This window comes from Falco punctatus, assembly GCF_963210335.1.
Source record: "Falco punctatus genome assembly, chromosome: 6".
NCBI classification, from domain to species: domain Eukaryota; kingdom Metazoa; phylum Chordata; class Aves; order Falconiformes; family Falconidae; genus Falco; species Falco punctatus.
Genome location: NC_137585.1, coordinates 76,916,717 through 76,930,610, shown reverse-complemented (window position 1 = coordinate 76,930,610; position 13,894 = coordinate 76,916,717). Strand labels below are relative to the sequence as shown.

General features: G+C 42.7%; 1 protein-coding gene across 9 annotated transcripts in view; it reads right to left on the bottom strand.

The window, feature by feature from the left end:
- PUS7 (pseudouridine synthase 7) overlaps positions 1 to 13,894 on the bottom strand; it is a 26,053-nt gene extending 12,159 nt beyond the window's left edge. The window contains exons 1-9 of one of the 9 annotated variants that reach the window (XM_080391962.1): positions 13,766 to 13,894; positions 12,353 to 12,595; positions 10,755 to 10,832; positions 9,718 to 10,196; positions 7,989 to 8,085; positions 7,779 to 7,880; positions 6,715 to 6,859; positions 1,979 to 2,090; positions 625 to 702 (exon numbers count right to left, since the gene is read on the bottom strand). In XM_080391962.1, coding sequence (XP_080248088.1) covers positions 625 to 702; positions 1,979 to 2,090; positions 6,715 to 6,859; positions 7,779 to 7,880; positions 7,989 to 8,085; positions 9,718 to 10,082 — 899 coding nt within the window. In that variant the 5' untranslated portion in view covers positions 10,083 to 10,196; positions 10,755 to 10,832; positions 12,353 to 12,595; positions 13,766 to 13,894. Of the gene's footprint in view, positions 1 to 624; positions 703 to 1,978; positions 2,091 to 6,714; positions 6,860 to 7,778; positions 7,881 to 7,988; positions 8,086 to 9,717; positions 10,197 to 10,754; positions 10,833 to 12,352; positions 12,596 to 12,650; positions 13,729 to 13,765 lie in introns of those variants that run through there. The other 8 variants (XM_080391963.1, XM_080391964.1, XM_080391965.1 and 5 more) reach the window with 8 other exon arrangements.

The following is a 13,894-nucleotide window of genomic DNA, read 5'->3' as shown; positions in this document are numbered from 1 at the left end:
ACAATGTATGACTGCAAGGCATCCATCATTCTCACTTATGGATGTAACACTAATTTCAAGTGACCAGAAACCATACAATTATCTTGGAATATGACTAAATAGATGTTATTTTCTCTTAATAGGGGACTTATGGGAGTAGGTTAAGGCAGGAAAAATTCCTCTTAATTTTGCCCCTTTCTGGCTGCTCACAGATAAGCAAAGGCAGCAGTTATCCTTCTCTGGAGCTGTTCAGAGAGTTCAGTGAGAAAGAAAATAGGATTCCAGCTGGAGGAAGGGGGAAACAAAAGTCAGGAAGGAAATGGGACATAGTTTTCACCGCGTCATTCTGTTTTTCTGCTGTTGCACGGGAGCCACGCAGCATAAAAGCACGCAGACAATTTGGCCCGCTGCTTCAGCCAAACACATGTATCTAGGCTGTGACTCGGAGCACCGCTGACTGAAAATACTAGCAGTCGCCATGGAATAAAAAAGGATTATAGCACCTTCATTAATACAGGTGCTTTACAAGACCAGGACCTGCATCAGCCATCTGTGTCACATGCATACCGAGTCTTCGAGGTATTTAACTGAAATATTCAAGCTATCATGGTAGAAGTGCAAATACTCCAGTATACTTTCACTTACCTGAGAACAGCGATCTCTTGAACTGTTATAGCCCTTTTATCCTTAGTTCCCATATAGGAAAATATGTTTGGCTTCACTCTTAAAAGCAACAGTAACAGATATTACGTATATTAAAATAGCCACAGATCAAACATAATTTCAGCATAATTACCTAGAATTATTAATCTTCTATATTAAACCCAGAAAACACGCATATATTCCCCAGAACCAGGCTACAATTTGACATATGTTGACATTTTCTAATCTCAACTGTAAGTACATAAAACACAGGGAAATTTCTCCGGTTTAATTATATGTAGACAGATTCACTTTTACCGTAACTGTGCTTTCATAACATGAGCTTTGAAGTACTTCTTTCTGTATATCCATTCAATGCACAAATGCACAGCCACCACTAATGTCACTAGAAATTCAGGTCCATTTCTTCCTTAAACTTCAAATAACATGTCTGTTTGAAATCCGTGCATTCACATTATGTGAGAATATGAGACGTTAATTTAAAATTTGATCCATTTCTTTCCTTGAGAGGAAAATCACCTTTCCTTTCCGCTCTGTACTTTGCAGCCTGTGTTGCACAGTGAGTATTTCCAGTTATTCCAGCTATGGGCACCAGGGGGTTGCAGGATTGCTATTACATACGTTTTTCCACCAAACTATGCTCCTACCATTCTGTTCTCAAATACAAATACTAGTAGTATACTGGTTGAAGTCTAGATTACAAACATTTATTTATGGACAGGAAGAGTGAAGGGAAAAGGAGGGAAAAAGCAGGGAAGTTTCCCTACAAGTAGATCACCGATCTGACCCAATTTTAAAATAGCCCTTCCTCTACAATTCTGTGTGTTAACATCATGCCTTTGGCAAATCATTTTGTTGCTGCACTTGATGGGGTGAAAGGAACTAAGACTCTGTTGCCATGGAGAAATTAATACATGGAACAACAGTTTGTGAACTGTAACTGCGTAGGAACTGATCAACATATTATCGCAACAATATCTGACAGGTTCGCAACATACTTGCATATATTCACACACTGGGAAAAAGCCGGCTTTTACTTCAAGTTACACACATTGAGGCTTTGGAGCTGCCAAGCCTTTCTCAGACCAATTGTGGACCTTTTTCCTTTGAAGTAGCAAAGTACTTTTACATTTCCTGGGATCGTTTTGTTCCGTTCTAACCTCCTTCCAAAACTTGTGAGTTTCAAATTTGATATTCTAGAATAACTTTTTTTTAAAACACTGGCTACAAATTAGGCAATAGTAATCATTTGTGTTGGTCATACATAATTCTGAAGCATAACATTCACAGTAACACAAAATATACAGGAGGAGGACTGCATGCTAGCCAGCCTTACCGTAAAAATTTGGATAGGACGTTAATAGCATCCATAGTATCCTTGTTCTCCTTGTACAGTACAAAGTGGCAGTAGCTTCCCCTAGATTTTGGCCAAGAGTGTTTTCTTGGATCTTTAAAAACAAAAGGTTAAAATTTGTAAAGTGTCATTTTTAAAAAATGTAATTAATATCTTTGCCATTGCAGCTACACTTAAAACAAATATGTAAGAGTAAATTTCTGCTAATTCCCATCTGTTTAAAAAAAAAAAATGGACAAAGCGAGTTACTGACAGCAAAAGCTGCAAAGCACATTGAAAAAGACCTTCTCCCCTTCCACTGGGCTGGAAACTTCTCTTTAATCAATTCTGTCACCCAGAAAATCTTCAATGAAATGGTGACAGTTCCTTTGTCATTACATTACCTAAAAATAGACCCCAGCCATTTAACTGCCATATTGCCTGATTAAATTTCTCAAAAACATTATCATTACACTGACTTTCAGCAATAAAAGCCACTCTACAATTCATCTGCTGCCTTCTGAAATTAACAGATGAGGACCATTGGAGCCCTATTTGCTGGAAGACTACAATTATTATAGTACCAACATATTTATTTCTGTAGGATTTTTTTTTTCCGTGTGTCATGCAGAAGCATGGTCATCTATAAGAGCCTACAAAAAGTATCCGCACAAAAGATTACTCCAAGGTGAATTGTTTTTAAAAGTCCTGTGAGAGAGAGAAATCTGGCACAACGCAGACATTAACAAATAATTAAAGCCAGATACTGTGCCATGTTCAGAGAAGGCCAGAGGGTGAGATAACTTCAGCTCCTGCAGACTAACAACTGAATTACAATTCTGTACAATGACCTGGCATTTTCTAGAGAAGGAAGAAAACTGTCAATGTATTTGTGAAGCTTTTGTTGCACATAAAAGCCTCCAGAGATAAAACTTCCCTTTTACAATCATCCACCGTTGATGGCACTATTGAGAAGGCGGGCTGATTCTACACAGGCTTAGCAACCAATTTTGAGGTGCTTTGTTTATAAATTCTTTGTCTTTATAACAAAACTAAGGATTTATTTTGTTTTAAATAAGAAGTCCCTTATCTCTTGGTGGCCACCAAGCAGACGTTCCTGTTTTTGTACAAAAAGGGCTTAAGCATCTTTCATAACAGCAAAAGCTAACCGAAAAAGCCAGTCCTATTCCAGTATATAAACACCAATGCAGGAAGAAACTTCCTGGGAAATTTTGCTCTTTTTGTTCAAGTAAGTTTAAAAAAGCCCAGATATACCACACAGACAGTGAGCATCTTTAATTTTCAGGGAACTTTCTGGTAAAGGATAATTCTTCCTGCTTTTTTTGAGACACTGCCATCCGCACAAGCACTTCTGCAAAACCGATTTTGGATGTTACAGTATAAAATACTATACATGTAGGTTTTTATCACTTACAAATTATTGCAACACTTGTCTTGTACCATCAGTTTCTAAGGAAAGCCCCCCTTAGGGAGTTTCCTAGGACCTAAACTGAGCAGTACGGTGCAAAGCCTGTTAAGAGAACTTGTGCTCCTGCTGGTCTCCCTTCTGAGCCACGACTGCTCTCACACAGTCAGTGAAACACCGCATTCCGCTTGAAAAGCAAGGTCCTCCCTGAAGAACTCAGTGATTTAAAGGGAAGAGAGGAACACAGAGCGTGATTCACAAGGAAAGTCTTCTCCAGCTGGAATCGCTCTTTAAATTTAAACTAATCCATCTCGCACATGGTCATTTCAACACCCTTCAATAGGTGAGCCCTAATCTGGGTTAGGCTAAAAGGATGCTATAGACCAGGAGTCCTCAAACTTTTTAACCAGGGGGCCGGCACGCGGATGCAGTGGCAGGCAGTCATCTGCGGCTGCTTGGTTCCCCCCCCCCCCAACCCCCGGCAGGGGCGGGGCAGGGGGGGTCTGTAAATACCGGGGGCTGGATTGAGGACCCTGGGGGGCTGTATCCGGCCCGCGGGCCGTAGTTTGAGGACACCCGCTATAGATGCTATATATACTAACGGGCTCCTCATGCTTTGGGCACCACAGCCATGTGCCTATCCACCTCGCTGCCAGCCATGCTGAGTACTGGGAGGCTGCAGCTACAGTCCCAGTATTTAACGACTCCTCATCCAGTACTTTGAAGTATTCAACTGGGCAGGTGGACCAGAAGGATGGTTTGCAGTCCTTACTGCTATGTTTGAGTCACGTTGCCTTTTTTTTTGACAGTAAAAACATTATTTCCAAGCCCTTTTTCCAAACCTTTTGCTGCAATTTGAGGACTCTTTTTTAATATCGGGATGTATGATATATACTTTTAAAGTTGTATAAATACAGATAGTGTATTCAGACAGATAGTCTGAAACGCAAGGCTGAAGGGCAAAGGCTTGGCTTAATGAAATCAATGGAAAATTTACCATAGATGTCAAACAGTATTGTCAAAACTGATAATTTACATCACTTATTACTGGCAAACTTTCTCTGCACTGAATGACTACTGCCTATACTGCACTAGGAAGAAAAAAGGAAACACAAGCCCAATTCTTGGTGTTTTGGGAAATTTTAAGCATTACTTATGTGTAGGGGTTTTTAAAGAATTATTTGTTACTAGTTTGGCCAGTCTTGTTGCTATTTAGGAGGTCGTAATGGTTGGCATTTCATTTTGCTAGCATGAAATGTCAACATCTCTTACCTGTTGCAGTTCTGACCTCTGTCCCAATGCATAGCATAAAGAGCACAAAAGAGTAGTGTTTAATTTTTAGACTGTCGAAGGGTTTTTAGAGGTGAACATGCGGGTTTATGGTTATGGGATTGTTTATGCTTTAGGGAGCATCCAACAGTTAGGTGGTGGATGACAGCAATTTAGACAGTTATGCAATGGAATCGTGCAGAGGCAAACAGTGAACATATGGAAAGCTTCAGTCGGAGATGCAACAAACTTCATTTGTGGACAATGATGAAACAGCAGTTTACTGACAATTTAGTAAGACAGTATTTTAAGTATTCTGGGTGTAAACTTACTATAGACACAAAGCAGCTTCTCATTTTAGATTTTAGGAAAGTGTTTTTGGTAATCTTTTACATTATCAACAAAATAATCAGATACCTAGGTATCTCAGCTAATATTTGAATATTCTACACTTCTAAAATGTTTCTTGCTTGGGGAACCTGCTCAGGACTAAGACATGTTAGCAGCTATACACACGAAAGATGAATATAATCCTGACCACGAAGAACTTGCACTCTTAAATCCTACATTCATAAGCATTTATGCACACAGTCACTGAAACTGCACACATCTTCACCAACGTGCACCAGTGTCTGTAGCTCCAAAACTTAGGAATCAAGGTTTAAATAGATGATGCTTCTCTGCATCACAAGATGGTGCTTCATATAATGTTTTACTCCTAGAGACACATCACTAAATTCTTTTCAGTGTATTTCAAATGCTTGAATTCTTTCATATGGTATCTCTTAAATCAGACTGGTCAGCTTAGTAACAACGACTGGAGTGTAACAATGGTTAAAGAATAGAAGCAGCAGAAGGGAACGGTGGGGGTAAAACCATTACAAACCAACAGAGAACAAAACTGGCTGAGGAGAATTTTGTGCTGATAAGTATACATAACCCATGCATAAAGCATGCAAACATACAGATTTTCTAAACATGGTTAAACAAGATACACAAACACATTATAATTGTACCAGTAACAGTGTAACATTCCCATATTTACTTCGAACAAGCCTTAAAAACTAACTAAATTTAAATGGATATGGTGTTATTTCCAATTTTACATTATCTCCTTATCCCATCTCCATCTTTAAAATGGAAGGGCTAGATTTACATACTCTCATTTGTAGTAGGTTGAAATGACATAGGAATACAATCAGTTTAAACCAAATCAAACCTTAATAAGTTTTGTTAAATGTGCAACATTCTGCATATAGACAATTCTCTTAACTTACAGTAGCAACAAATGTTAAAACAATAAAAGATGTAGAATATCTGAATTTACCCCCAGTAACCCAAACAGTATTCAGCAAGATTGAGGTGGATAACACTTCATTTTGAAAATCCTTCATTACTTTGTGATTAACAATGAATAAAGATTTTTCATTCATTATAAATTCATAATTTATATAAAAAAATAATTCATAATAAAGACAATAAAATTTTTCTGCAAATATAATTGGTCTTGGAAGCAGAAGTCGCCTTAAAGATCACGATAAATATATTATGATTATAGAAATCTATAACTCTGGGAAAACAAATAGGTGCTTGTCTCTACTCAAATCACTGAGAATTTTGTCATGATTTTCAAGACAGTCAGGATTACACTGACTGTCAGTCTAATGTATGCATTTCAGCTACAATCTCTTACTTCCACAATGCACACTTATGCATCCAGGTAACTTCATGAAAGCTAAGTTCAAACAACACTGATAATGAAGCCCCTATTTTGCCCATTTCCACTGAAATAGCAAAAGATCCTCTCACTTTAACACCATTGTATTTGAGGAATGATTTCGAAAGACAAGCAAGTAGAAATTCAAATTTAAGACACTCCTTGTATCCTTCATCATTTTAGATGTACAGCATCAGTTGCAAAGAGGAAAAAGCAAACCAGGCTACCTTAGGAGGTGCACTCCATTTGAAGTACTTGCTAACGATTTTTAGCTTTGAGATGATTCTAGCATTTACTTTACCCAACAGCTGCGCGACTGAAACTCACTTGCCAGTGCTTTTTTCCCAGCAGCATGATAAGCAATAATGTATCTTTTTCCATCTCGATCTTCTGTTTTAGTCTCCAGTCCAGGAAACAAGGACTTCACAGCCTGATGGATAACTGTTCTTTTTTCTTTGGTGTCTTCAATTACCTGTGTTAATATACACACATGTAGAAACCAAATAAAGTAATACAAAAGGGGAAGGATTCTCTTAGAGTTGAATTTTCCATGTTTAAAGAAAACCTACCAAATCACACTAAAGTACTGAATAGGTATGCTCTTAAAAGCCTAGCCTACTTACTAAAATCAGTTTGAAAAAAATAAGTAACTTTGCTACAAATCCCAGTCTCAACATTCACAAAATGAAATTCTCAAAATTTATTCCCCTTTTCTGTGCTTAATAAAATCCCCTCTTCTAATGACAACTCTGGCAAAACAAAGGTATTCTATGTACATTAAAGGAAAGAAAAAAAAGCTAGGTACAATTATTTAATGCGTGAATGCTTATTTGAAATTACCAGATTTAATCCTACTCATCTCTGTGTCCCAAATTTAGCCCAACAATTATTCTTCAAGTATACGGAGTATTTAGATGTTTAAGAATACCAAGTTTTAATACCATTTTGTACCTTCTTATTTTTCTTGTTACAGAAGAGCGTATTTATTTTCTTTTCTATTAAATCACTAAACACTGACCTTGAAAATAGGTCTTTCATCAGGATGGATGTTTTATTTAATCCTTCTTGCACAATTATTCTATAAAATACTACTAGACAGAAAACCAAAATACTGCCAGAAAATTTTAACACCACATAAATTAAGACATGTACGTGAGTTCACGTGTACAGTCCCACTGAAATCAAAATGACAACTCATGTGAGCAAACTGGAGAGTATCTGTAAGGCTTTACAAAATTAAACCCTAAACTGAAAACATTTCTGTACCACCTGCTGCATCACGTTCAAACTGCTCTTATACCTTACATGTACTAGGAAGCGCACACCTTCCATGCACTCACTCTCTCACCCCCTTCCCCCCCACCCAACTTTATATCATTTATTAATTTTACCTCTATGGCAACACTAGTTTCCTTATTCTTAAGAAGCTGGAGCTCCTCTAAACGCTGCTTGTCTTCGTCTGACAAAACTGTAAATGTTTCTTCTGGCGGGTCCTAACACACATTTGAAGGAGGAAAACAAACATCCAGTAACCCTGACAGAACAGCTTCCAGCCTCTTGATGCTTTTGCTTAAGGAGCATAGCCATTACCGAATCTTTACCTCAACATTTACCTCATCATCCACGGGAACAGAAAAGTCATCTAAATGGCTCACACGTCCATCTTTGCCTATTTCATGGACAACAAAGTCCGAGTATCTGATAGGAAGAAACACGCATTATCTTTTTAATTAAAGAAATAAAAATCCCATACCACATAAAGTCCTTTCAAAAGAAGCTATTTTGTTAGCAGAATTCACTCAAGAATTCTGATTTCACATAATTCAATTCACATGGAAGAAACTTCAGCCACGATAAAGCTGTACCTATTCCCTCCCCCCAGGACAGCACAAGAACACAGAAGGAATTCTGGCACATCTAAGATACTCAGCAGACTTCTTTGCAAATAGCCAAACACCTGCTGAAGTTATTATGAGTCATTTTCTCAGTAGCTTGCAGAGATCAGTAATGCATATCCTCAATCCCAGTCATTACTGACAATTAAGACTCTACTTTATTGCTACAATGAGAACAAATGCATTAACTCCATCACTTCAAATAACATGCAGAATAAAGTGCCCGTTAGCCGCTCTAAGGAAAGCAGGACAAATCTAGCTCTGTTACATATACTCAATTATAGAGAACATCTGCCAAATAAACAGTTACTCTGCGTACTCTATGACGGCAAGAATTTGACGGTGACAATGGAGCACAGTCAATCTGTGTTGCAATTGCTAAATGATTTTTAAGTAGCATTTGGTTGTAAAGGAAAAAAAAAAAAAGAAGAAAGTCCTCAGAACATAAATGTTGAAAGAGAAGTAAAACTTCACCATAAGAATGCTTCTACTCTATCTCCCCCAAGATCCCATTTGCCACACCTCTGTGCAGCCACAGCCATATATCATACTGGTAGAATTCCTTCCTGAGGAGTGTTACGTGTCCTCTCTCATTATCTGCAGCTGTCTAGACATGCTAGTGACTGGTACCATAAAAATGCCAGGACTAAATTAACAATAGGTGTTATAAACTAAGATTGAAGAAAAACTGTAAGCCAACAAACACTCCTACCACTCAGCTACCTTTGGCCACCTCAGCCCAAAACTGGCAGATTACCAAGGAGGTTCAGCGCAGACTGTGTTTTGTATTTGCGTTCTGTTTTATCCAAAGATGTTATTTAAAAAACCCAGAAGTTTCATTTAGAAAAAAAAAAGCTACTAAAATCCAAACATCTTATTAAGTATAGAATGTAAAATTCCACATCCCGAGTTACAAAACATAAAAGGAAATTTTATAAGTGTCATTACAACTGATCAGACTATAATTTAAAGCCTAACGGACCAGCTGACAATACACGTGTTTGAAGACATTAGCACGAGAGTCAGGGAAAAGCAAAGAAGAACCAAAGAGGGACGATTTCAACACTGTTCTCCAGCGCATCTTGTATCTGCACTGAAGAGTGGTACAAAAGGTGGATGACTGTGTAAGGTTTTATGCTGTGTGCTGCTGCCAGAGAGCAAGACAAATGGCAAAGGTCAGCGTAATCATGTATTTCTAGACATACACAGCTTCTTTCTTTAGAGCTCTATTTGACACGGTAAAAAGGAGAAAAAAAAATAAATCTAGAAAAGTCCCAAATGAAACCTTTCTTCCAGTCTCAGCGCTAGGAAAAGAAAGTAATGAACCTCCCAAGTGGCTACATATAATCCAGTGCATCCTGCAAGTTAGAAAAGGAAAATGAAGAACAGCTGCTTAACACGAGGAATTAATATACATAACAAGACAAAGAGTTACCTCTCTTTTAAGATTCCAGAAAACCCTTTATGACAGCTAACAAATTTAGTTATGCCAACATCACTTTCCGTCAGTCCATGCTTCATCATGTCTGCAAAGCTCTCTGGATCTCCATCTTCATCACTGTCCTCTAGTTCCTCATCTTCCTGCTCCTCACTTTCCTCATTGGGCAGTATTTCATTTTTCGTGTCCTCAAGCAGAGATTTGTCAGGTTGTTCTGTTACAGTCTCAATGCTCTGCCCAGAGTCGTTCCCTGTCTTAGACTTCTCTACGATCTTCTGTCTTTTGATTTCATCTGCATTGGCCACATCATCCTCAGAGCGAGGACGTTTCAAGGATACACTACTCATTTCTACAGTTTCCATGTTTAAGGCACAGTGTAGGACAGAAAGCCCTGAGGAGCAAGAAGAATGGCTTATTTCCTGTCTGCTTAAGAGCAATATCAACACATAGTCTCTTCACTCCAAGGACTCTGCCCCCTGCAACAGTTCAGGAAAACCACATAACTTTCTGCATTTTTCAGTTAAACATCAAGTAAAGATTTTGTACAGCTAGAAACAGTATGTACTTGGGAAGCGAGAAGGGAGGTGTTAAGAGGGCTTGATACACACACAAGGCAGCATGCACACTCGGCTACAGAACAGCAGGATTCAATACTACGCCGACCATTTACCACCATCATCATTCTTGCCAACTCTTGGCACAGCTGACAGGCTCTGCTGTCAATAGCGATTTAGTGCTTCAGAAACTTTTTGTTCCCAAGCCTTCTGTTAAACATGACTACTCTCAATTATTCCTTTTTTCTATCAAGATTCCTTCTTACAAGGGCTGATGGCTAGATTCTCCCAAGTTTGCAATCTCATCTCTTCCTTTTCTAAGTTCATCTCTTCTAACACACACAGCCCCATAACATAAGGTGGCAGCAATTCAGACCAAAAGATAAAAGGGGTGAGAGAGCAAAACTGGGCTACAAATGAGTGGGACAAAAAAAAAACCAAGGAAGTGAAATGATCTCTGAGAAGAACATGACTACTCACGCTGGTGGAGCAGAGCTCTGACTCTTCCCTGGCAACCTGAGCTGCCACCTTTGCATTAGCAGAGCTGTACCTTCAGATCTGAAAAAGAGGAAAACTAACTCTTTGAGAAAGTTTGAGACAAAAAAATCCCAACTGCAAACGTGCACAAACGTGATCGTTACAGAAACCAGCTGGCCAAACCCAGGTATCAGCAGTTGTATAGGAGGAGACACAACTACTCGGATGGACAAGTTAGTAACAAATGCAATTGTAAAAGTGCTACCAACCTATGGACGTGACACAATATTGCTATTTAGCAAGCCACAGCACAGAAGTTTGGTTTTATTTCTATGTTTATGAAAGTAGACTGGAGTTCCTGTAATTAGGCATTGACAGGACCTCTCTCCCAGCATCACCCAGCCAGCACACCAGCGTACTGGGAATAAACCACAGGTTCTGGTAACAGTGGGTTGCACGGGAAAAGGCCATCAACTGTCCTGTGCTGGTCATGGCCAGTTCCAGCTGGCTCCATAATAGACCAAACCCACCACCTGCCAAAACTCTAGCTCGTCAGATGAGCACACGGTACCTCTGCTCCAGCTTATTTAAGAAAGGGAGGAGCCGCCAGGGGCATAAAGTGCAACGGGAAGCACGAGGGAGGTGTGTGCCAGCGTGCTAAAAAAGACATGGGGGGAAGCACAGGGAAGGGGACAATTGTTAGGGACACAGCTGGAGATGCACTCTTAGAAGGATGCTCTCCACACCAGAGCATGAACACCTCTGAAGGTACTGCGGCCCTGGAGGTGCCCATGTTGGGGCAGGGACGCCCTTGAGGGCACTGCGGCCCATGGAGGGGCCTACCTGGGAGCAGCAGAAATGAGAAAGAAGCAGCAGCAGAAAGAAACCTCCCTGCATCAGCCCTGCCCTCCCACACGACTACTGCCTCACCCAAGGGAGGGAGTGTCACCTGTGGCGACAGCCAGGGAAGGGGAGGTGTCTGGAGTGAAGCTGAGCCTGGGGAAGCGGGAGGAAAGGAGTTTTCCCCGTGTTTAACTGGTGGTGTTCTTTGTATTTCACTAGCCAAATCAGTAATTAAAAGCTCATGATAACTGGCAAGAAATTAATTTCCCCAAGTCAAGACAAGTTTGCCTGCAACAACAGGCAAGTTTGTAAGTTAATAGGATTCAACTGATACTAGGAAATTAATCTAGGTACAAAGCAGTATTTTAGAGCCACACACATCATCCTGTACTGTTTCTACAGCCACTACGTTGCATATTCTATTTCATTTTAAAGGGTATGTTTTTAAAGGAAGACTCATTATTAACTTGATAATCACCATGTGCTGAGCTATTGACTATCTGTTACCAGTTAGCTGTTAGCCACTGCTGTTTTATTGCCTGGACTTTCCCTTGTGGAGGTCACAAATTTAGGTAAAGAGGCAGGAACAACTGTTTTAGAAACACCTCAAATGCTTTGCTCAAATGAAGAACTGAAAACAGCACTAGAAAAAAGAACAGGCAAAAGGGAAATGAGAACAGACTTATAGAAAAGCATAAGTATTGATGGAAGACAAAACACATGCAGAAGAGAGCAGAACGATTACCAAACCAATATACCTTCAAGCAGACAGCACCAACTTGTTTGTGCTCAAATAAAGATCCTTCTTTAAAAAGAAAAAATAAAATAAATCACAGCCAACAGAAGCAATTCACCATCATTTCCAGATTCTTCTCCTATGTAGCCAAATTTAAAGAGCCCAGGTTATAAAGCACTGGTATGGAAAAGGCTTCTAGATGGCTTATGAATGTCTTCACCTGGCGACCAAACACCGCTTGGCACAGGAAAATCCTCCGAGACACCTGTCGAAGGAGGTAATGAGACAAATCCCATGTTTCTAAAATAAAATTGCAATACCTAGTTACTGAATGACACAAGCCGTTAGAAGAACTCAGCGCTGGCCACAAATACTCTGAAGCTGTTAGATCGGGCCCGTTCCCACAGCAGAGGAATGCCTCGCATGCACAAAGTCCCGTCCTGTGCCAAACAGTGGCTGTCACCGGGAAAGTTTCTGCAGGACAGTTACCCGAAGAAGCAAGCCAAAGCGTGCCCGGCAGCGCATGCCCCCGTGGAGCGGCTGTGGCACGCTGCATCACACCTGCGCAGGCCACTGCCGAGGCGCCTGCAATTTTTTGACGGCTGCTCAACCATCTCGGTCCCTTTCCCAGCAAACAGGTGCTTCCACAACAGCCAGAATCTGCACCAACGGCAACTCCGCAGCAGTTTCAACGGAGACCATGTCTCAGCAGCAGCTGAATTTGCCGTTGCCAATGCAGGGCTGGATTCCCCCCAGCACGTAACGCTGCGCGATGGTGGGGACGCCCGGCAGGGCCCGGGCTGGGGGCACGGGGCGCGTCCCGCTCCGGCGGGTGCAGGGCCGGGCGGGAGGGAGCGCGGCCGCCGAGCCGGCTTCCACGGCACCGGGCAGCCGGGACCCAGCGGCGCCGCCGGGCGGGCGCGGTGAGGCAGCAGCCCCTTCAGGCGGGCGCAGCAGGCGGTGGGGGACCCGCCTGGGGGCGGGCCGGGGCGGCGCGGCGCGGCGCGGGGGAGCGGGCCAAGCGGCCGCGGCAGGCAGCGCTCGGCCGGGCCGGGGAGCGGCGGCAGGTCCCGCGGGCCGGCTCCGCCGCCGCCAGCCCCGGGGCGGCCGGGGCCAGCGAAGGGGCCGGGGCGGGCGGGAGGAGCGGGGGAAGCAGAACAGGGCTGCCGGGGGGCTCCGGCACCACGCGGCCGCCCGCCGCGGGAGCCCCGAGCGGGCCGGGGAGAGCCCGGCGCAGGCGCGGGGAGGGGGCAGCTGCGCCGCGGCTCAGCCCCGGCCCCCGCCGCCCCGGCCCCGCGCCCCAGCCTGGGGGCGGGAGTCAGCCCCGCCGCGGAGGCCGCGGCTCCCGCCCGGCCGCTGAGGAGCCCTGGCGGCCGCGGTGCCGGGGGAGGGCGCGCCGCCGCCGGGCGGGAGCGGAGGACGGTGTGCCACTTACCCGCACGCCGGCACGGGAGGACGGGCCGAGCGCCAGCGCCGCGGGGAACGAGGAGGCGGCGGGAACGAGCGGCGCGGGCCCGCCCCAGCTCCGCGTGTGCGGAGGCGGCCTCCTGCCTGCGCCCGCCCC